This window comes from Haematobia irritans, chromosome 5 (genome assembly GCF_050003625.1).
Source record: "Haematobia irritans isolate KBUSLIRL chromosome 5, ASM5000362v1, whole genome shotgun sequence".
NCBI classification, from domain to species: Eukaryota; Metazoa; Arthropoda; class Insecta; order Diptera; family Muscidae; genus Haematobia; species Haematobia irritans.
The window spans coordinates 38,421,202-38,446,355 of record NC_134401.1 but is presented as its reverse complement, the minus strand read 5'-3'; the positions used below and the strand labels follow the sequence as shown (position 1 = coordinate 38,446,355).

Sequence of the window (25,154 nt, the reverse complement as noted above, 5' to 3'; positions counted from 1 at the left end):
GGATGCGCATGGAATAATTTTTATCGATTATCTTGAGAAGGGAAAAACCATCAACAGTGACTATTATATGGTGTTATTGGAGCGTTTGAAGGTCGAAATCGCGGCAAAACGGCCCCATATGAAGAAGAAACAAGTAAGGAAAGTCTAAAGTCGGGCGGGGCTGACTATATTATACCCTGCACCACTTTGTAGATCTAAATTTTCGATACCATATCACATCCTATATATAAAGGTTTGTCCCAAATACATACATTTAAATATCACTCGATTTGGACAGAATTTGATAGACTTTTACAAAATCTATAGACTCAAACTTTAAGTTGGCTAATGCACTAGGGTGGAACACAATTTTAGTAAAAAATATGGGAAACATTTAAATCTGAAGCAATTTTAAGGAAACTTCGCAAAAGTTTATTTATGATTTATCGCTCGATATATATGTGTTAGTTTAGGAAAATTAGTCATTTTTACAACTTTTCGACGAAGCAGTGGCGATTTAACAAGGAAAATGTTGGTATTTTGACCATTTTTGTCGAAATCAGAAAAACATATATATGGGAGCTATATCTAAATCTGAACCGATTTCAATCAAATTTGGCACAATGACTATATTACTAATTGTACTCCTAGTGCAAAATTTCAACCAAATTGGGCCAAAACTCTGGCTTCTGGGGCCATATAAGTCCATATCGGGCCAAAAATATATATGGAAGCTATATCTAAATCTGAACCGATTTCAATCAAATTTGGCACACATGACTATACTACCAATTGTACTCCTTGTGCAAAATTTCAAGCTAATCGGGATAAAACTCTGGCTTCTGGGTCCATATAAGTGCATATCGGACGAAAGATATATATGGGAGCTATATCTAAATCTGAATCGATTTCAACCAAATTTGGCACGCATAGCTACAATGCTAAATCTACTCCCTGTGCAAAACTTCAACCAAATTGGGCCAAAACTCTGGCTTTTAGGACCATATTAGTCCATATCGGGCGAAAGATATATATGAGAGCTGAACCGATTTCAATCAAATTTTGCACACTTGACTATACGACTAAGTGTTATGTTTGTACAAAATTTCAAGCAAATCGGTATAAAACTCTGGCTGCTGGGTCCATATTAGTGCATATCGGGCGAAAGATATATATGGGGGCTATATCTAAATCTGAACCGATTTCTTCCAAAATCAATAGGGTTCTATTCTGACCCAAATTAGGAACATGTCCAAAATTTGAAGGCGATTGGACTTAAATTGCGACCTAGACTTTGATCACAAAAATGTGTTCACAGACAGACGGACGGACGGACAGACGGACATGGTTATATCGACTCAGGGACCCACCCTGAGCATGATTGCCAAAGACACCATGTGTCTATCTCGTCTATCTCGGTGTTACAAACATATGCACTAACTTATAATACCCTGTTCCACAGTGTGGCGCAGGGTATAAAAAGTTTTGTTCCACCAAGACAACGCAACGTGCCACAAGTCATTGAGAACGATGGCGAAAATTCATGAATTGGGCTTCGAATTGCTCCACCACCAACCGTATTCTCCAGATCTGGGCCCCAGCGACTTTTTCTTGTTCTCAGACCTCAAAAGGATGCTCGCAGGGAAAAAATTTGGCTGCAATGAAGAGGTGATCGCCGAAACTGAGGCCTATTTTGAGGCAAGACCGAAGGAGTACTACCAAAATGGTATCAAAAAATTGGAAGGTCGTTATAATCATTTTATCGCTCTTGAAGGGAACTATGTTGAATAATAAAAACGAATTTTGACAAAAAAAATGCGTTTTTCTTTGTTAGACCGGGGACTTATCAGCCAACCTGTTATACTTAACCCCCATATTCGAAAAATTAAATTAAACTTTAAACCTACTTTTCCATAAAAAATTCTTCAATAAACTGTTAACAGTAAAACCTCTTAAACTTGGACACTCCGAAAAACGGACACCTCTCAATTGTGGAGACTTTTCGTGAGACGTTTGATATATCGCATTAAAATTAATCTTTCATAAATGGACCTCCCAAATGTGGACGACTGTGGCAATAAATTTTAATTTTGGCAATAGAGTTAAAATAAAGTTGAAATTGAAAATGGATTGAAGTCCGAAAATATCACGATTTTTTCTTTGCGATTCCGAATATCGAAATATGGGAGAATATTCTTCTAGGCAACTGGAAAAGTGACAGCAATTGGGAAACCTCATATGGAAACATTTTATATTAACTCTTTAATTTTAAAGCTCAAGGGAAAAAGGTAGAATGAAAAACCCAAAACCATATAGAGAAACATAAAAGTAATTTTTTTCTTGGCAAAGAAACGTAAAAATAACTTTCAAATCAAAAATCAACATTTATAGCAAATCTTTTCTTTTTTTTGTTTTTTTTTTTATATATTTTTTGTCATTTTCTTTTTTTATTTTTTTAAATTTTTATTAATTTTTTGTTTCATAAAAAAATATAAATTTGTTTTAAAATTATTGTTTTTTCTCTCTTTTTTTCTCTTTTTTCATTTTTTAAGTTTTTTCTTTTTTTTGTTTTTTTTTTTTTGTTTTTTTTTCTTTTATTAAAATTTTTCTAAAAAAAATTAAAAAAAATTTTATATATATCTAAGGGTATATTAAATAATTTGTAAAAAAATTTTCCTAAAAAAATTTTAAAGTAGAATTAAAAAAGAAGTGAATATAATGTATACATATATGTTATGTACATATACACACATACAAAAATAGATGAAAGTATAGAGAAGGAGGGAGTGTGGGAAATTGTGAATGAAGTGAATTCAAATGCAAATGTTGGATGAAAAGAAAAATGCAATGCTATATATGGATGAATATGTTTGAAGACAAAGCTTTTTTGGTTTATGGTTTTATCTTCCGAATAATGATCAAAGAGAATGGGACGATGAATACGAGGAATCAAAATCGAATTGAGATAAAAACTTACAAGTTATGGTTTCAATTGGAGCAGGAGCCGTAGTTCCACTTGTTGTTTCGGTATCTGATAAATTGTGAATAACATTATTACTATTGATGTTGTTGTTGTTGTTGGTGTTGATGTTGCCATTGCTATTGTTGCTGGTATTCTTGTTTATGGATAAATGTTGCTGGTGTCCATGTAACGGATGCTGCTGATGTAAATGATGCTGCTTATGATGATGATTGTGGCTATTGCCATATGAATTAGATAGACGTCTAGCATGACGATTGTATAATGATGGATTTCCTGTTGGTGACGCTGAGCCTGAGGCGGTGGACGAGGCGCCGGCGGCGGCAGAGGAGGACGATGTTAAACGTTGGCAAAAAATGCTATTGGAATTGGCAGCTGCAGCGGCATTATTGTTTTTACGAAATTTATGCGTATTATGTAGAGGATGTGGCGAACTATGGGTCAACAACGTATGTGTGGGAGGATAGAGATGCGGTCACGAGCATGCCACTTCGGTAGCTGGTTGTGTTGATGCTGCTGCTGTCGATGTTGCTGTTGCAGCTGTGCCGCTACCATTATTTGCCGCAGAATTACTACCACCACCACCGCTACCACCAACTGTACTGCCACTATTACTATTGTCCGAATGATCTTCCACTGGCATTGCAGAAGATGTTGTTGTCTGTTTTGTAGAACTATTAAAAGTCGGCGGTGTTTGCTGTGACGAGGTGGGTGTTGTTGGTGTTGTCGCTCCTCCCATATCACTTGAAGCATTTGAATTTTCTTCATTCTACAAAAAAAAATAAATATAATATTAAACTTTTTATCATATTTTATTGTTCCATCTTTATTACCGATTCACTGACACGTGAGCGCTTGCTGTTACTGCCATTACTGTTTTCCTTTTGTAGCATTTCACTGGAGAGTCTTTTACGATTGGCCATTATCGCATTATTAAAACTATTATGACTGTCCATAGATTTGCGTTCCCTCTTCAGAAAATCACCATCTAAATACTGAGACAATTGTTTCCGTTTGACATGACGAGCTTCAATGGACATGCCCTCCTTTAACATTTTGATATTTACCTATGAATGAAAGAAAAAAAATCGTTTTTTTATGGATTTGCTGGAAACAGGAAAGTAAATGGCTAAAAGTTGGTAAACAAGGGATACTCCGCCATAGGAAAAAACTCATAGGAACTAACAATATTGCGTCAACATGGGAACCTTCAAATGTTAAGCAATCGCACATAAATTTAGCTTATACTCAATAATTTCGTTGACATTGGTTTCCATGTGGCTATCTATATCCACACATTTTACCCATTCATTGTATTGAGTGGTTACATAGAGAGAGGAAATGAAAAATCCAGATACAGATTGGCGACGAATTGACTGGATAGGAATTAGCTTTGTCTAATCGAGATAAAAAATATGTGATATGTTGCTTCCTAATGCTGCCATGAAGAATACTTGTCTCAACCTGCAAGCACGGTTGCCAATCGAGCCAAAAATAATCTACCAAAATTTGAAGCAAATTTTACCAAAAACTAAAAAAAACAAAAAAATGTTCAAAATTTTATTTCTATAAAAATTTAATCAGTCAAAATTTTATTTATATAGAAAATTTTGTGAAAATTTTATTTTTATAGAAAATTTTTTCAAAATTTTATTTTTATAGAAAATTTTGTCAAAATTTTATTTTTATAGAAAATCTTGTAAAATTTTTATTTTTATAGAAAATTTCGTCCAAATTTTATTTCTATAGAAAATTTGGTCAGTCAAAATTTTATTTATATAGAAAATATTGTGAAAATTTTATTTCTATAGAAAATTTTGTGAAAATTTTATTTCTATAGAAAATTTTGTCAAAATTTTACTTTTATAAAAAAATTTATTTTTATAGAAAATTTTGTCAAAATTTTATTTTTATAAAAAAAAATTATTTTCAAAATTTTATTTATTATTTCAAGATGGTTGGCAACTACAACGTTCTTTTCCTCTGTTGGTTAAGCTACACTTGTAGTTTAGTCAATACATGGTTTTAAGCTGAAATCAAAAACAACAACAAAACATTTTACTTTTATAGAAAATTTTGTCAAATTTTCATTTTTATAGAAGATCTTGTAAAATTTTTATTTTTATAGAAAATTTTGTCGAAATTTTATTTTTATAGAAAATTTTGGCAAAATTTTATTTCTATAGAAAATTTTGGCAAAATTTCATTTCTATGGAAAATTTTGGCAAAATTTTATTTCAAAAAAACTTTTGCCAAAATTTTATTTCTATAGAAAATTTTATTTTTATAAATTTTTTTGTGTAGGAAATTTTGTAAAATTTTTATTTTTATAGAAGATCTTGTAAAATTTTTATTTTTATAGAAAATTTTGGCAAATTTTTTTATTTTTTTCTTTATTTTTATAAATTTTTATTTTTATAGAAGATCTTGTAAAATTTTTATTTTTATAGAAAATTTTGGCAAAATTTTATTTCTACAGAAATTTTGTACAAATTTTATTTCTATAGAAAATTTGGTCAGTCAAACTTTTATTTATATAAAAAAATTTTTCAAAATTTTATTTTTATAAAAAAAGATATTTTTATAGAAATTTTGTCAAAATTTTATTTTTATAAAAAAATTTTATTCATTCGTTTTGTTTTGTTATTGTTGGTGTTTTCAACAATGATGAAATTGTTGTTGTTTTTGATTTCAGCTTAAAACCATTCATTGACTAAACTACAAGTGTAGCTTAACCAACAGAGGAGAAGAAGGTTTGTCAAATTTATTTGGGCAAAGCCCTATAGACTGCAAGATGGTTGACAACCACAACATTCTTTTCCTCTATTGGTTAAGCTACGCTTGTAGTTTAGTCAATACATAGTTTTAAGCTGAAATCAAAAACAACAACAAAATATTTTATTTTTATAGAAAATTTTGTAAAAATTTTATTTCTATAGAAAATTTTGGCAAAATGTTATTTCTATAGAAAATTTTATTGCTATAGAAAATTTTGTCAAAATTTTATTTCTATAGAGAATTTTCTAAAAGTTTTATTTCTATAGAAAATTTTCTCAAAATTTTGTCAAAATTTTATTCTATAGAAAATTTTGTCAAAATTTTATTTCTGTTGAAAATTTTGTCAAAATTTTATGTCTATAGAAAATTTTGCCAAAATTTTACTTCTATAGAAAATGTTGTCAAAATTTTATTTCTATAGAAAATTTTTTCAAAATTTTATTCTATAGAAAATTTTGTCAAAATTTTATTTCTATAGAAAATTTTGTCAAAATTTTATTTCTATACAAAATTTTGTCAAAATTTTATTTCTATACAAAATTTTCTAAAAGTTTTATTTCTATAGAAAATTTTGTCAAAATTTTATTTCTATAGAAAATTTTCTAAAGGTTTTATTTCTATAGAAAATTTTGTCAAAATTTTATTTCTATAGAAAATTTTGTCAAAATTTTATTTTTATTGAAAATTTTGTCAAAATTTTATTTTTATAGAAAATTTTGTCAAAATTTTATTTTTATTGAAAATTTTGTCAAAAAATTTTTTTTTTTGAAAATTTTGTCAAAATTTTATTGTTATAATTTTTTTTAAAAATTATTTTTTCAACATTTTACTTTTATAGAAAATTTTGGCAATATTTTATTTCTATAGAAAATGTTGTCCAAACTTTATTTTTATAAAAATTTTTGTCAAAATTTTATTTCTATAGAAAAATTGGACAAGATTTACTTATTCACATAATATGCTGCATGTGGGAAGAATCCTTATCTCAACTTGCAAACACGGTTGCCATTCGTTTCAGAAATAATCTACGAACATTTTAAGAAAATTTGACCAAAATTTTCCCAAATTAAAAAAAAAAATGTATTTTGAAGTTCTTGATTAAATTTTGTTGCTTATATTTTAAAACATATTATGATGATATATATTATATATCATTCAATATTATATATTATGATTTTTCCTTTTAGTGACAATTTTTTGGTGCATAAATATTCCTGGAGTTGTAAATGTGTCGAGTTTTTAATGTTTTAAAAAAATTTCAATTCTATACAAAATTTTATTTCTAAGAAATTGTTCTCAACAATTTTTATCTATAGTTTGCTAAACATCTCCTAAGATTATTAGGAAGGACAGTTTCCATAATATCCCTTAAGAGGGTTGTGTTGTGGTTCACTGCATCAAAAGCTTTAGGGCGATTTCGATTGTAAAAAAAAACACAACATTCTCGAAATTGATTGCAAGATATGAAGAACACTGTCATAGCTTTGTAGCTTCTAAATGCCTCATAAATTCTGCCCAGACCTGCCACTCTCACTGCAGTCGAGTCTACGGTCCGGGGTGGACACAGGGTTTTCAACTCTTTTACCTATTTTAGAGGGTTCTTTTTGTTGACTATGTACTGGGAAGAATTTTTGGAATTTCATATTTTATTGACCAAGGGTGGGGTAAAAAATGTATAAGTACAGTATGTATCAGAGTTCTAAAGGTATTCCAAAGTACTGCTGACAAAAAAAACTCTTTCCCATAATTGGTAAAAACAAAAAAATAAAGGTTTTGTCAATATATAATTTTATTTCCCATATACTTACACCATGTTGAATGACATGTTCTGTGAAATTCTGTATATTCTCTGTTAGATCTACATTGAGATTTTCCGTACGTTCAAATTCTAAACCTATAAACCACATTGAACAGAATGGTGAAGTGGAAAGTGAAGACGATGACGAAGATGTTGATTGCTGTGAACCACCGCCGCTTGTGCCTAGGGATGTTGCTTGTGATTTATCATCCTCATTGCCACTACTATTCTGTGAACATGAATTATTATTATTGTTGTTATTGTTATTGTTGTTGTTGCCTTTCTTATGATCAAAACATTTAGGATTGACATGGGCCAATGAAATGTGTTGATTACGTTCCAAATTGCCAATAAGTAAACGAATTTTAGATTCGACCAAACCACACCATTCCAAATGATCATCAGCGGTTTGTGAGTTAACCAAAAGTACAATAAAATGACGATATCTGTGAAAGAGAACAAAAAAAGAGGAAATTAAAAAAAGAAAAAACATTTTTAATACTCCACATTTTAAGATTTAACTTAGACTTTTTGTCTAATTTTAGTTCTAAGAAAATTTTATCAAAATGTTATTTCTATAAAAAAATTTTGTCAAAATTTGATTGCCATAGAAAATTTTCGCAAAATTTTATTTCATATTTTTTGTTTTGATTTCAGCTTTAAAACCATTGTTGACTAAACTACAAGAGTAGCTTAACCAACAGAGGAAAATAATATTTGTCAAATTTATTTGGGCAAAGCCCTATAGACTGCAATATGGTTGGATGGACGCACGTTTCGGAATTACCATATTCCTCATCAGCATCCTCTACTTGCAGCAGAACTAGCAACCAATTATCAGAATAAATTCAGGCATTTTACTAAACCCAATATGAACCACACTTGAACCTTCCGAAAAAAGTTTTATGATAGCCGGCTTATGCCGAAATAAATTCATACAAACATTTCTCTTTTCCTTTGCCACCATCAAATAAATCATCGATTTGAGTGCAGTTGGCTGGGTTTATTTTGAGCGTGCTTCCTCTTACTTGATTCGTGTTTTGTTTTTTATTGTGGGTTTGTACTTCAATCATATTTGTTGTTTTGATCTCAGGTTTAAAACCATTGTGTTGACTAAACTACAAGAGTAGCTTAACCAACAGAGGAAAAGAATGTTTGTCAAATTTTTTTGGGCAAAGCCCTATAGACTGCAAGATGGTTGGATTGACGCACGTTTCGGAATTACTACATTCCTCATCAGCATCCTCTACCTTGCAGAAAAACTATCAACCAATTATCAGAATAAATTCAGGCAATTCTCTAAATCCAAGGTGAACCACACTTGAACCTTTCGAAAAAAGGTTTATGATAGCCGGCTTATGCCGGAATAAATTGAAGTACAAACCCACAATAAAAAACAAAATACGAAAATTTTATTTCAATAGACAATTTTGTCAAAATTTTATTTCTGTTGAAAATTTTGGCAAAATTTTATTTCTATAGAAAAATTTGTCAGAATTTTTTCAATAGAAAGTTTTATCAAAATTTTATTGTTATAGAAAGTGTTATCAAAATTTTATTGCAATAGAAAGTTTTGTCAAAATTTGATTTCTATGGAAGATTTTGTTAAAATTTTATTTCTGTAGAAAATTTTGTCAAAATTTTATTTGTATAGAAAATTTTGTCAACATTTTATTTCTAAAGAAAAATTTGTAAAAATTTTATTTCTATAGAAAAATTTGTCAAAATTTTATTTCTATAGAAAATTTTGTCAAACTTTTATTTCTATAGAAAATTTTGTCAAAATTTTATTTCTATAGAAAATTTTGTCAAAATTTTATTTCTATAGAAAATTTTGTCAAAATTTTATTACTATAGAAAATTTTGTCAAAATTTTATTTCTATAGAAAATTTTGCTAAAATTTTATTTCTATAGAAAATTTTGCTAAAATTTTATTTCTATAGAAAATAATGTCATTTGTTTTTTCTATAGAGATCAAATTTTTGCAAAATTTTATTTCTATAGAAAATTTTGTCGAAATTTTGTTTCTCTAGAGAATTTTGTCAAAATTTTATTTCTATAGAGAATTTTGTCAAAATTTTATTTCCATAGAAAATTTTGCTAACATTTTATTTCTATAGAAAATTTTGTAAACATTTTATTTCTATAGAAAATTCTGTCCAATTTTTTTCAATAGAAAGTTTTATCAAAATTTTATTGCTATAGAAAATTTTGTCAAAATTTTATTTCTATAGACAATTTTGTCAAAATTTTATTTCTATAGAAAATTTTGATAAAATTTTATGTCTATAGAAAATTTTGTCAAAATTTTATTTCTATAGAAAATTTTGTCAAAATTTTATTTTTTATATAATGGATGTTTTTATTATATTCGACCTGTATATAGATTTTCCAATTGATAATTGTTGATAAAAACGAGCTCGAGGTCTGGATGATTAATTTTTATTTATTCAATATTTCGTCTTTTCATTGATGAAGTCTTTCAATGAAAAGACGAAATATTGAATAAATAAAAATTAATCATCCAGACCTCGAGCTCGTTTTTATCAACAATTATCAATTGGAAAAAAAATTATTTCTATAGAAAATTTTGTCAAAATTTTATTTCTATAGAAAATTTTGCCAAAATTTTACTTCTATAGAAAATTTTGTCAAAATTTTATTTCTATAGAAAATTTTTTCAAAATTTTATTCTATAGAAAATTTTGTCAAAATTTTATTTCTATAGAAAATTTTGTCAAAATTTTATTTTCTATAGAAAATTTTGTCAAAATTTTATTTCTATAGAGAATTTTCTAAAAGTTTTATTTCTATAGAAAATTTTCTCAAAATTTTATTTCTATAGAAAATGTTGTCAAAATTTTATTTCTATAGAAAATTTTGTCAACTTTTTATTTCTATAGAAAATTTTCTAAAAGTTTTATTTCTATAGAAAATTTTCTCAAAATTTTATTTCTATAGGAAATTTTGTCAAAATTTTATTTCCATAGAAAATTTTGTCAAAATTTTATTTCTATAGAAAATTTTGTCAAAATTTTATTTCTATAGAAATTTTGCCAAAATTTTATTTCTATAGAAAATCTTGTCAAAGTTTTATTTCTATAGAAAATTTTGTCAAAATTTTATTTCTATAGAAAATTTTGTCAAAATTTTATTTCTATAGAAAATTTTGTCAAAATTTTATTGCTATGGAAAAGATATTGGCATTATCATGAACTTACCTATAAAAGAAACTTGGTGCTTCAAATAATCTATCCCATGAGGCACGACCTAACATAATTTCATCTGTTGTCGTCATACCTCTGTTGAATTCCATTAATATAACTTTCTTGGTCGATTCCGATACATTAAATGTGGAGTTCTGTTGTGGATATGCCGGTGTTATAATTGGCATTAAATGATAACGATCTGAAGCATTTACTCTGGGATCCCAGACCTAATAATGAAATGAAAATCAAAAACAAGGCGTTACTACAAGAGGACTTTTAGTTATATAAAATGAAATACTTTACCGGAAATCTTAAATTAACATTATCTGGATGTTTTAATAATACAGGATGCGGCCATTTCCAACGAGAAAATACCAAAAAGAATTTGTGTACTAATGTGGAAGCTGTAGCATTTGGATATAACTGACATGTACGAGCCACTAACATGGCCCATGTGACACCTCCAAAATAGCCCAAAGAATTGGAGTAGATACCATGTTCTAGGGGAAAAAGATATGAAATTTATAAAATGTCAATAATTTTCTACAATAAATAAAATTAAAATACAATAAACGGTGATCCAAACCTAATGTGCAATGGTAATATTGTATACATGAAAAATTTCGGAAATTAGTCCTTACTTCAGTATCGAACAAATTTTCGGGGGAGAAGTAGTATTTATACGAAGGATAAGGAGTCTTTAGCACTGAGAAGCACTCTACAGACGCCTGGGAAATAAGCTGTAGATAACAACAAGGATTCTTTAGGTGCCTGCAAATTACAGGAGAAAGTGTCTATGCGACGAATAAGGAGTCCTTAAATGATTGAGAAAGAAATTGTAGAGGTCTGGAAAAGAAGCTGTAAATGAGAGACAAGGAGTCTCTAGACGACTGGATTCTATAGCAAGTGAAAACTGAGATGCATCTGTAGACAACTGGGAAGTAGGCTGTAGATAAAGGCAAGAAGTCTGTAGGCGATAAATAGTCTGCATACGACGGAGAAGGAGTCCATAGATGGATGAGAAAGAGTATGTAGGCGTCTGGATAGAAGCTGTAAATTACAGGTAAAGACTATAGACTGGAGTCTATAGGGAGTGAGAACCAGGGTTGATGCGACTGAGAATGAATCTGTAGATGACTGACTTTGTAGACGGCTGGCAAGTAGGCAATAGATAACAAGTCCGGAGTCTGTAGGCGACAATTAATTTTTAATTGAAATAATCAACGACACGAATTAAAAATTAACTGATCCTATTAAAAACATAATTGATCAAATTAAAAATTTTACTGATTTTAGAATTTTTGCGATTTTGACTTAAAAATAATTATTACATATTTTTTTTCTATGCCCAACTTTAATATACGCGTTTTTTATAGTACTTACTTTTAGCCCATAATTTTATGGAACGCAATGCCAAACGAAAATTCTCTATATTAGGTACCAAGGATAAAATCTCATCTGTTACACGACAACCATTTAAACTGCGTACCGAACGTGGATCCAAATTCTTCAATAGATTATCATCACGCAAATCAAAATCATCAGGTATCTCTTTTAGAGACAGTCGGGCAAACAACAAATCTATTTCAATGCCATCAAAATTCATTTTTATTACCGGTACAAAGGCTTCCTCTACAGCCCGACATTCGGTAACTTCAGGTTGTTTTTTCATCAATTCAAAGAATGATGTAAAATAGTCAGAACGTTCTATATTGCGTGGTGCCACACACAATGCGTCAATATCTGCACCCTTATGATGAACACCCAGGCGATATGAACCAAATGTATAGATTTTACCACCGAGTTTTTGTGCAGCTGCCTCAGGCATATTTTTCGCAATGGAAACATCTTTAACCCATTGTTTGACTAGGGTATTCAATTTGGCAAGTATTTCCATGCGATGATTTAATTCCTCTTCTGTCTCAAAGACTTTATATGGTTCTAAGGCTTTGCGTAACTCTTCGGATTTTTGTATATCCTCTGGTCTGGGGCCAGCCAAACTAATGGCCGATGTCATACCCAATTGTTTTGGAGGATTACGTGATGCCGTTGTTGAGCCATTACTATTGTTATTTTGTGTTGTCGTTGTTGAATTTGTGGAGGAGGTTATTACACCGTTTTGTTGTTGCTTGTCCGAATTCCACATTATTGATTTTGAGAGCTAAATACAAAGAAAGAGTACATATAGGAGTTGAACCTTGTTGATATAATTTTATAGGTTGTCTTACCTTTTCTTGTGTTTGTTAAAATCTCTACAACTTTATATTAGGCCCGTATGTTTATTTCTTCAAGTTAAGTATAGAAAATATTTGTTAATTAATAAAATAAAAAATGTCGCTTTAGCGTTTAATTTTGAAGAATTTTCTTAAAATTCTTCATCCAGCGTGTATTGATCTGGTTATTATTTCGTTACTGTAGAACAAATCTGAAATAGAAAAATAAAAGCTTTTTTAATAGGATTTTGAAAAGGGTTTTAATTTTTATGTGTTCAAATCAGTAATTCGGTTTCGGGCTATATCAAAACATCGACTGATCTACACCATCCTCTAGATTTGTAATTTTAGGCAAATCGAATAAAAATAGCAGTGTCTACGTATTCAACAAACTTCCTATTGAAGGGTAAAGCAACAGGCAGACAGATGGCCATTTATACACTTTATATATTGGAAATTGATATATCGATGTGTTACAAACAGAATGACAAACTTATTACACTCCCACAGTGTTGCCATACGGACTAACTTACATACTTGTCTTTCTTTAGTCTTTTTAAGCTATACATTTTTTCGTCACTTAACAAAATTTTCTATAGAAATAAAATTTTGACAAAATTTTCTCTAGAAATAAAATTTTGACAAAATTTTCTATAGAAATAAAATTTTGACAAACATTTTCTATAGAAATAAAATTTTGACAAAATTTTCTATAGAAATAAAATATTGACAAAATTTTCTATAGAAATAAAATTTTAACAAAATTTTGTATAGAAATAAAATTTTGACAAAATTTTCTATAGAAATAAAAATTTTGACAAAATTTTCTATAGAAATAAAACTTTGACAAAATTTTCTATAGAAATAAAAATTTTGACAAAATTTTCTATAGAAATAAAATTTTGACAAAATTTTCTACAGAAACAAAATTTTGACAAAATTTTCTATAGAAATAAAATTTTCTATAGAAATAAAATTTTGACAAAATTTTCTACAGAAACAAAATTTTGGAACAAATTTTCTACAGAAACAAAATTTTAAGAAAAATGTTCTATAGGTATAAAATTTTGAAAAAAATTGACAAAATTTTCTATAAAAATAAAATTTTGACAAAATTTTCCATAGAAATACAATTTTGACAAAATTTTCTATGGAAATTCAATTCAAACATTTATTTAACCATTTATTTCTTTAGCTTGTTGTACTTCTTTTTTCAAATCTATCAATGTATTGTCCAAGTGGGCTTAATTGATTAAATAAAAATTTGAATTGAAATAAAATTTTGACAGAAATAAAATTTTGACAAAATTTTCTATAGAAATATAATTTTGAGAAAATTTTCTATAGAAATAAAATTTTGAGAAAATTTTCTATAGAAATAAAATTTTGACAAAATTTTCTATAGAAATAAAATTTTGAGAAAATTTTCTATAGAAATAAAATTTTGACAAAATTTTCTATAGAAATAAAATTTTGACAAAATTTTCTATAGAAATAAAATATTGACAAAATTTTTTATAGAAATAAAATTTTGACAAAATTTTCTATAGAAATAAAATTTTGAAAAACTTTCTATAGAAATAAAATTTTGACAAAACTTTTTATAGAAATAAAATTTTGACAAAATTTTCTATAGAAATAAAATTTTGACAAAATTTTCTATAGAAATAAAATTTTGACAAAATTTTTTATAGAAATAAAATTTTGACAAAATTTTCTATAGAAATACACTTTTAACAAAATTTTCTATAGAAATAAAATTTTGACAACATTTTCTATAGAAAAAAGTTTTGACAAATTTTTTTATAGAAATAAAATTTTGACAAAATTTTCTAAAGAAATAAAATTTTGACAAAAATGTTCTATAGATATAAAATATTTTCTAAAGAAATAAAAAGAAAGAAAAGAAAAAAGAAATTTTGACAAATAATATATATTTTTTTTGTATGGTTGATATTTTAGGGAAAATAAAAATGAGCAAACTTTGGAGCCAAAATTAAAAAAACAGCAGTTCAAAAAAGAGTCACTATAATGGCTCTGAAAAAACTAGTTGTAGGAAAAAAGAGTGAAAAAAGGAGCACAAATTCAAACCACCAGTACTTCAAAGTAGAATGCATTGGTTTAGAATTCGATACTTAAGTTATACCCGGACTATATCATTTTTGTATCATACAGTCTTGTTTAGAATGTCCGCTTTGTTAATAAATTGTCATGAAATCAATCCCAGTTTTCCCCGTACACCATAAAAAATAGTCATTGGTGGTCTTCTCTTTGTAAAGCAGATGTGTCGGCAACAACAGACAACATACCTAATATATTTATAGTATTATATGACCCGCTTATATAATAAGTTTGATTTATTTTTATTATTTTTTTATAGAACCTGATGGCCATAAATTTTATCTTATATGCCATAAACTAGAGCCTAACATTTTTATTAATAAATTTTTATGATAGTATCGAATCCTGTTTTGATGTTGCCGCTATACACATTTTATCCGTTCCTTAAATTATTGTGCAGTTTCTAAAGCAGGACATAAAATTTCAACTCAATGGGGGTTGCCACACGATTCAAAAATAATCTAGCAAATTTTGGAGGAAAATTTTAACAAAAAAACTACCGAACTTCAACAAAATCATTTGTAAAATTTTATTTCTATAAGAAATTTTGTCAAAATTTCATTTCTATAGGAAATTTTGTCAAAATTTTATTTCTATAGGAGATTCTATCAAAATTTCATTTCTATAGGAAATTTTGTCAAAATTTCATTTTTAAAGGAAATTTTGTCAAAATTTCATTTCTATAGGAAATTTTGTCAAAATTTTATTTCTATAGGAAATTTTATCAAAATTTCATTCTAAAGGAAATTTTGTCAAAATTTCATTTCTAAAGGAAATTTTGTCAAAATTTCATTTCTAAAGGAAATTTTGTCAAAACTTCATTTCTATAGGAAATTTTCTCAAAATTTTATTTCTATAGGAAATTTTGTCAAAATTTTATTTCTATAGGAAATTTTGTCAAAATTTCATTTCTAAAGGAAATTTTGTCAAAATTTTAATTCTATTGGAAATTTTGTCAAAATTTCATTTCTATAGGAAATTTTGTCAAAATTTCATTTCTATAGAAAATTTTGTCAAAATTTCATTTTTATAGGAAATTTTGTCAAAATTTAATTCCTATAGGAAATTTTGCCAAAATTTCATTTGTATAGAAAATGTTGTCAAATTTTGTTAAAATTTCATTTCTATAGGAAATTTTGTTAAAATTTCATTTCTATAGGAAATTTTGTCAAAATTTTAATTCTATAGGAAATTTTGTCAAAATTTCATTTCTATAGAAAATGTCAAACTTTCATTTCTATAGGTAATTTTGTCAAAATTTCATTTCTATAGGAAATTTTGTTAAAATTTCATTTCTATAGGAAATTTTGTCAAAATTTTATTTCTTTAGGAAATTTTGTCAAAATTTCATTTCTATAGGAAATTTTGTCAAAATTTCATTTCTAAAGGAAATTTTGTAAAAATTTTATTTCTATAGGAAATTTTGTCAAAATTATATTTCTTTAGGAAATTTTGTCAAAATTTCATTTCTATAGGAAATTTTATCAAAATTTCATTTCTATAGGAAATTTTGTTCAAAATTTAATTCTAATATTCCATAAAGAAGTTGACTTCAAATACAGCCATACATAGCCATACTCAGCACACAACAAAATCGCCATCACACATATAAAAATATATTCAAAAGGAAAAATATATCAAAAATGGAATCAAAATGAAATAGGTTAATAAGAATGCCTTACCATGACCGTCACAAAAAAGAAAATCTGAATATGAAATCCTTAAAATAATTATCGATAAGAATCAAATTTAAATCGAGGAACACAACAAAGTTTGTTACACATTTACAACTGTTTTAGTACTAAAACAAAAATTGTCATCTACCACCAAACATCCCCCCAAAAATTGAAAGCACCCACAACTTACAATTGGAATTATCCCCCAATTGCTCAATCATACACAAAACGGAGGAAAAATATCCGTTTCAAGATTTAATTTTAGGATGCTATAGAATATTTATATCATCCATATTTAGACTACACCACAACGAGAAACTATAAACATTCATGTACACTTCCTGTTTTTAGGTAAAGAGAGCAAGAGCACTTAATAAGAAGAGCGAGAAAGAGATAACATTTAGATGTGCGTGCGTCCGTATAAGGAAGGAAGGGAATAACGAGGAATGAAAATCCTCTACTACACACCTGCATATGGCGAATGACGACCCCGTCGTCTTGTTTCAACCCCCTAATCTGTTTAGTATCCAGACAGCCATCAGATATACATACATATACACACACTCGCAGAACGTTTGCATGGCCCAATGTGTATATTAGAAGTCAACCGAATGGGATATATTTTTTTGTTCAATCGCAGTAAAAGGCCGTACAAATATTCGGTACGAAATGCACTCCATTCGGTGGGTGTTTGATCGCTGCCCACTATTCAGGTACACTAGAAGAAAAAATTACAAGCCCAACATAGTGGGTTACAGCGACAAGTTGACTTTCTCTAATCTACCAAATGGACCAAACTTTTCATAATTTTGAAAATCTATATAAATCGACTAACATTTGAAAATTTGTTGACATTATTAAAATTTTTCAGATTTTTGTAAATTTGCAGTAGTCGAATTTTCTTCAATTTTCACGTTTTGAAAATTTGGAAATTTAATTTAAAGCTACCTACTTTTTTCTAAAAAAATTGGAGTAGCCGACTTTTCGCGGTTTCAATTTTTTCAAAATTTGGGTAAGACGACTTCTTGAGGTTTCGATTTTTTGTAAATTGGAATAAAAGTGGATTTTTTCACCTTTTTTAAAATTTATAAAGAAAAATTTTCACTTTTATAACTTTTTTAAAATTTGGAAAAGATTTTTGAAAATTTGCAGAAGTCGAATTTTCTTAAATTTCCACGTTTTGAAAATTTGGAAATTTAATTTAAAGCTACCTCTTTTTTCTAAAAAAATTGGAGTAGCCGCCTTTTTGCGGTTTCAATTTTTTCAAAATTTGGATAGGACGACTTCTTGAGGCTTCGATTTTTGTGAATTGGAATAAAAGTGGATTTTTTCACCTTTTTTAAAATTTATAAAGAAAAATTTTCACTTTGATAACTTTTTTAAAATTTACGAGGTTATTTTTTTTTTTAAATTGAAAAATTTTTAAAATTTTGAAAAAGTAAACATTTCAAGTTTTCGATTTTTTTTAATTTGTTCTCGCTTTGACTTTTCGAGCTTCCTCCTTTTTTAAATTTAGAAAAGTCGACTTTGGAAAATTCGACTTTCTGACATTTCAACTTTTTTAAAATTTGAAAATATCGATTTCTTCATTGCTCTTCTATTTCAAAATTGGGAAAGTAAACTTTCTAAGTTTTTGAATTTTTATAATTTTGCGTTGGCTTTTCCAATTTCCATCTTTTTAAAACAAATCGAAGTTTCGCCTTTCTTAAATTTGAAAAAGACGATTTATTGAGATTATTCGAAGTTACGTTTTTTTTTTGTAATTTATCGATTATCGATAATTTCGATTTTGTTTTAATTTGCAAAAGTCTTCAAATGTTTTTGAGTATTTGATTTTTTCAAAATTTGGAAAAAATTTAAAACTTTGTTTTTTGTTTTATTTCGAAAAGAAAAATTTTCAAGTTTTCGACTTTTTTAAAATTTTTCTACGACTTGACTTTTCGAGCTTCCGCCTTTTTCATATTTGGAAAATTGAAATTTTTAAAAAATAGAAAATTCAGCTTTTCAATTTTCTTTTTAAATATGGAAAAGTCAAATTTTCGATTTGTTTAAAATTAGGAGAAGTCGATTTTCAAGTGTTCGATCTTTTCAGAAATTTGAAAGTAAACTTTTCGACGGACGCCTTTTTTAAATTTGGAAAAGTCGACATTTCGAGTTTTCAACTTTTATAAAAATTTGTAAAAGTCTTTCTTGAAATTTGAAATGACAGACTTTTCGGATTTTTGACTTTTTTAAAATTTAGAAAATAAAACTTTACTATAATTTTCGACTTTTTTTAATTTATTTCCGACTTTTTAAATATGAAAAAAATATATAAAAATTTAATTACTTTGTTGACTATGTCACCAAAATTTACCAAAGTCGAATTTACTTATATTTCCACTTTTTAAAAATTTGGAAATTTACTTGTCAAGCTTTCTATTTTTTTTTTGAAAATTGTGAGAAGCCGACATTTCGCGGTCAAGATTTTTCTTAAATTGGGAAAGTGGACTTTTTGAGGTTTAAATGTTCTTGTAAATTGGAAGAAAAGTAAAGTTTTCGTTAAATTTTTGAAATGAAAACTTTTCGCATTTTCAACTTTTTTAAAATTTGGAAAAGTTGGCTTTACGGGATATTGTTTTTGATCTTTCGTTTTTTTTTTTTTTAATTTGGAATGGCAGGCTTTTCGAACTTTTGACTTTTTTTTAAATTTGAAAAATAAAACATATCCATTTTTCATCAAGGTCCTCAAGTCCCTTGCCGCCAGCACTTGGGTTGCGGACAAAGAAACCTACCATAAAGGCAATTGGCCGTTTAGTGGTAAACTATGCAGCACCTGTGTGGACACCTCAAACACGCAGTGGAATAACATACAGATCTGTCAGAATGCTGCCCTAAGAAATGTGACGCAACACACCCCTGGATCACCTTTATGTGGAGACCAAGATCATCCCAGTGTGCAGACACAATTACATGTTGTCAAGGCAATATCTCCTGGGTTGCTATCGCAGTAGCCATCCGAATAATCATCTTGTGGATAGGTAACCACCATCCAGGAATGTTAGCGTTGATCTCTTCACCTGCTAGAGCGCGAGATCCAGCTTTACAAAACAGAGCCTCTAGATAAGGCAGCATACCAGACAGATCTGAACAGGATCCATGAGGACACTGTAGCTGAAGCGGTGAGAAGCTACAAGGTTAATCTTATTCTAGGAGCTCGACCACCTCCGATAGCACCGGAGGAGAAACATACCACCGCAGACCAGGGTTTTGGCCTAACTAAGATCAAGCAGCCGATTCAATTCCTCAATTTATAGCAACGTAGCTGGACACATGCCAGCTACTGTAACCAAGGACAACAAGACACTCATCACCTGTTCGTTTGCCTAGCTAAATCTAGCCGACTGACCACCAGATATCACTCTGAACATATACAATCCTTGTCGCAGAGTTTCTTGATATGGACACAATCTGATATAACAGGTTGGCTGATAAGTCCCCGGTCTGACACATAGATGGCGTCGCTAGTATTAAATGCAAATTATTTTTATGTAGTACCAACCTTCAAATAATTCGTGTCAAAATTTGACGTCTGTAAGTCAGTTAGTTTGTGAGATAGAGCGTCTTTTGTGAAGCAACTTTTGTTATTGTGAAAAAATGGAAAAAAAAGGATTTTCGTGTTTTGATAAAATACTGTTTTCTGAAGGGAACAAATACGGTGGAAGCAAAAACTTGGCTTGATAATGAGTTTCCGGACTCTGCCCGAGGGAAATCAAAAATAATTGATTGTTATGCAAAATTCAAGCGTGGTGAAATGAGCACGGAGGACGGTGAACGCAGTGGACGCCCGAAAGACATCGACAAAAACATCAAAAAAATCCACAAATTGATTTTGAATGACCGTAAAATGAAGTTGATCGAGATAGCAGAGGCCTTAAAGATATCAAAGGAACGTGTTGGTCATATCATTCATCAATATTTGGATATGCGGAAGCTCTGTGCAAAATGGGTGCCGCGCGAACTCACATTTGACCAAAAACAACAACGTGTTGATGAATCTGAGCGGTGTTTGTGCACCCGAGTTTTTCCGTCGATATGTGACAATGGATGAAACATGGCTCCATCACTACACTCCTGAGTCCAATCGACAGTCGGCTGAGTGGACAGCTACCGGTGAACCGTCGCCGAAGCGGGGAAAGACTTAAAAGTCCGCTGGCAAAGTAATGGCCTCTGGGATGTGCATGGAATAATTTTTATCGATTATCTTGAGAAGGGAAAAACCATCAACAGTGACTATTATATGGCGTTATTGGAGCGTTTGAAGGTCGAAATCGCGGCAAAACGGACCCATATGAAGAAGAAAAAAGTGTTGTTCCACCAAGACAACGCACCGTGCCACAAGTCATTGAGAACGATGGCAAAAATTCATGAATTGGGCTTCGAGCGACTTTTTCTTGTTCTCAGACCTCAAAAGGATGCTCGCAGGGAAAAAATTTGGCGGCAATGAAGAGGTGATCGTCGAATCTGAGGCCTATTTTGAGCCAAAACCGAAGGAGTACTACCAAAATGGTATAAAAAATTGGAAGGTCGTTATAATCGTTGTATCGCTCTTGAAGGGAACTATGTTGAATAATAAAAACGAATTTTGATAAAAAAAATGTGTATTTCTTTGTTAGACCGGGGACTTATCAGCCAACCTGTGAAAAGGGTTCCTCGAGAGAAATGTAACGACAAGAGCCAAATGAAAAAAGATGGGCGTTGAGATTTATAGCCTGTTTCTGTATGTCGAAGGAGCTCCATCGATCGACTGAAATGGAAACAAACAGCTGAATTTATAACCAAAAATCAGTTATTTCTATGCATTTCAGTCGATCGATAGAGTTCGTTCGACATACAGAAACAGGCTGATTGTTGATCCTCTATACGTAGATGTGTTGGTCTACGATGGTATGATAGCACAACAGATATTGCACAATGTGTTCGCGATTCCGATCTTACTATTTTGCAACACCGTTTTTCATCATCATAGCCCTTCATGGGACTCCTTTTATGTGGTGCTATCAAATATTGATCGGATTTGATAAATTACAGGAAATTTATATGACATATTTCAACCACTGTCAATTTCCTAGATGCTTCTTGAATGATCTGTGTTCCAACGTTTGGTTAAAAACTTGCTAACGATATTAAAAAAGAGTCATGAATTAAAACAAATAGAATTGCAACAACTACTACTTTTTCGATTTACTTTCTTAATATTGTAATAATGCAGTATAATAATTTTAATTGTGTATCCAATCGCAATATCGCATATTTGACCCCGAATAACAATCTGCAATCTCTTCTTTCTAGATTAAGGTCAACGCTTTTTAATTCACAAACAATGGCTCTTCGGTATTTTACAAAACATTGCCGAATACCATTTACAGAGAGCAAAAAATAAGATAATTCCCCACATATTCGGCAGGTACACACACACACACTCACTCGCACTCATCTACACGAGAACATACACAAACACCACTAAAATTTCCACCGAAAAATTATTCAGTTTCTTCTCGATAAAAAAAATTCAATATCCGTATGAAATGTTGTGTGGAAGCTAAATTTTTATTTTGTGTTTACCTCTTTAATTATCTATATGCAGTATATATAGGATGATATCTATGTACACACATCAAAATAATGCTTTGTTTCTTTGTTTGTTGTTGTCGCTTTTCATCGATGGCTCCATATAATAAAACATTACAAAGCAATCTATCCAACGCATTAATTTTTTCTGCTTGCTTTTACTTGTGGTACTGTTGTTTCTTCTTCTTGTTCCGCTTTTGGTCGAGAGATTTTTTTCCTTTTGGCTAGTTTCACTTGGATTTATACAGGATATATTCAACGAAATTTCACTTAATTTCTATTGCCCGATATGCGGTAACAAAGGTTTTTATAAAAATTCACAATTATAAAATAAATTTTACGGGATATATATTTTATTTATATGCCAACGAAGCCCAACCAAATAATTAATCGCGTAATTTTAACATAAAACTTCTCTCGTTCATTGCGACCAAATGACAACTCTGGCATGGAGCGCATTCGATAGATTGACACTATAAACAACCCTGTATTTCAATAGATTGGCAACTCTTTTCTTATAGGATATCTATATATTGACAATAGATGGCTCCATAGAACAAGTATATGATGCGGCGTTTCTTTAATTTCACAACCAACTGAAAAGATTACAAACAAATAATAGGCACCGACGTAAATAAACGTAATCCTAGCTTTTATATTCGGAATACATACCCGCATAAAAAAAGTCAAATACCCAATCGATTGGGATGACATTCAAAACGTGGTTCCCATAATGCCCACATTCAAAACATTGTTCCCATAATCTGAATTCTATTCATTTCAATGCTATGTATCTTAAAAAATCTGGCTGGGACTACTTAGAATTTTTGAATGCCATTTATCTTATATTAAATATTTTGCTGTTGCTGTTGTTGGTTTCCTGACAAACAATAAGAGCATAAATTCGCGGCAACTTCAATTTTTTTAATTAAAAAAAAAAAAGATGGCCCTACCAGCATTTCAAAGTCTATTTCATCCTCATCGCTACCACCGACTCGTGACACTGCAACAATCGCCAAAGGTGATAGTATTTTGCCATCACTACTGTTACATAAACAAAGAAAGATAATTAGACGTCGTCTCTTTGCCATCATTGAACTCGTTCTTTGTATTCCTCTCTACTCCCATAGAAAAATTATTACCATACGGGCTCAAATCAATACCGTACGTTATTGATAGTTAGCCAACCCCGTATGGTACAATATCAATACCGAACGGTACAGGCTGTACACAAAGCATGCAAGTACCATACGGTATTATGAAAATACCAAAATGGTATTAAAAATAATACCTAAGCGGTATTAATATTTATACCATTAACGGCCATTTTCATGTATCTCCGTTAGACTTTAACTCCCAGTTAGCAGAAAGTAAAATCGAAATATCTTCTTTCGGGTTAACTTTAACTGATCAATTTTTAGCAGTTAAGTTCCTAACTGGCATATGAAATATATAGACAAGATGACAGACATGTCCATAGTACGGTTTAAAAGTTCGTTAGCTAACGTAGCACTAACGGAGCTTCCTGAAAATGGGGGTAAGTTATTGATGTATAAACAGTGTGGTACTACCAAATAATACCTAAATACCAAATAACCACTTATTTCATGAAAAATTATTCTTTGAATTTTATGTCCCATCACAGGCTCTGTATACCTCAAGCTGTCTGTTGTGAGATTTGGAAAGCTTTTGTATGTCTCTTAAGCATCTAATGAGAGAATGGTTCCGAATTAGTAAACATTAATGGCCAGTTTCACATCCTCCGATTAATTTTAACCGGTGAATAGACCTCCGGTTAGTAAAATTTTTGTATGGGATCAGCTGTTTTATCGACACGATAAATAATAACAAGACATTGAGAAACTGGCCCTAATAATACTAAGGGCCAGTTTCTCAACGTCTTGTTATTATTTATCGTGTCGATAAAACAGCTGATCCCATACACAAATTTTACTAACAGGAGGTCTATCCACCGGTTAAAATTAATCGGAGGATGAGAAACTGGCCATAAAACATTTTATACTTACGAATACTTCGCTATATCCACAGTTATCATGTTTTCCAAGAAATATTGCAATTAACGCGTTTGTTTACCTAAGCGGTATTAATATTTATACCATTAACGGCCATTTTCATGTATCTCCGTTAGACTTTAACTCCCAGTTAGCAGAAAGTAAAATCGAAATATCTTCTTTCGGGTTAACTTTAACTGATCAATTTTTAGCAGTTAAGTTCCTAACTGGCATATGAAATATATAGACAAGATGACAGACATGTCCATAGTACGGTTTAAAAGTTCGTTAGCTAACGTAGCACTAACGGAGCTTCCTGAAAATGGGGGTAAGTTATTGATGTATAAACAGTGTGGTACTACCAAATAATACCTAAATACCAAATAACCACTTATTTCATGAAAAATTATTCTTTGAATTTTATGTCCCATCACAGGCTCTGTATACCTCAAGCTGTCTGTTGTGAGATTTGGAAAGCTTTTGTATGTCTCTTAAGCATCTAATGAGAGAATGGTTCCGAATTAGTAAACATTAATGGCCAGTTTCTCATCCTCCGATTAATTTTAACCGGTGAATAGACCTCCGGTTAGTAAAATTTTTGTATGGGATCAGCTGTTTTATCGACACGATAAATAATAACAAGACATTGAGAAACTGGCCCTAATAATACTAAGGGCCAGTTTCTCAACGTCTTGTTATTATTTATCGTGTCGATAAAACAGCTGATCCCATACACAAATTTTACTAACAGGAGGTCTATCCACCGGTTAAAATTAA

The 25,154-nt window shown here is 29.8% G+C and overlaps 1 protein-coding gene across 3 annotated transcripts in view; it reads right to left on the bottom strand.

The window, feature by feature from the left end:
* Window positions 1–22,794, bottom strand: part of hrg (poly(A) polymerase hiiragi) — a 31,093-nt gene extending 8,299 nt beyond the window's left edge. For all 3 annotated transcript variants that reach the window (XM_075309083.1, XM_075309082.1, XM_075309084.1), the window contains exons 1-8: window positions 22,360–22,794; window positions 12,974–13,170; window positions 12,129–12,906; window positions 11,049–11,245; window positions 10,758–10,972; window positions 7,546–7,981; window positions 3,793–4,026; window positions 2,957–3,728 (exon numbers count right to left, since the gene is read on the bottom strand). In XM_075309083.1, the coding sequence (XP_075165198.1) occupies window positions 3,435–3,728; window positions 3,793–4,026; window positions 7,546–7,981; window positions 10,758–10,972; window positions 11,049–11,245; window positions 12,129–12,891 (2,139 nt within the window). In that variant the 5' untranslated portion in view covers window positions 12,892–12,906; window positions 12,974–13,170; window positions 22,360–22,794 and the 3' untranslated portion in view covers window positions 2,957–3,434. The remainder of the gene's footprint in view (window positions 1–2,956; window positions 3,729–3,792; window positions 4,027–7,545; window positions 7,982–10,757; window positions 10,973–11,048; window positions 11,246–12,128; window positions 12,907–12,973; window positions 13,171–22,359) is intronic.
* Window positions 22,795–25,154: the final 2,360 nt, after the last annotated feature.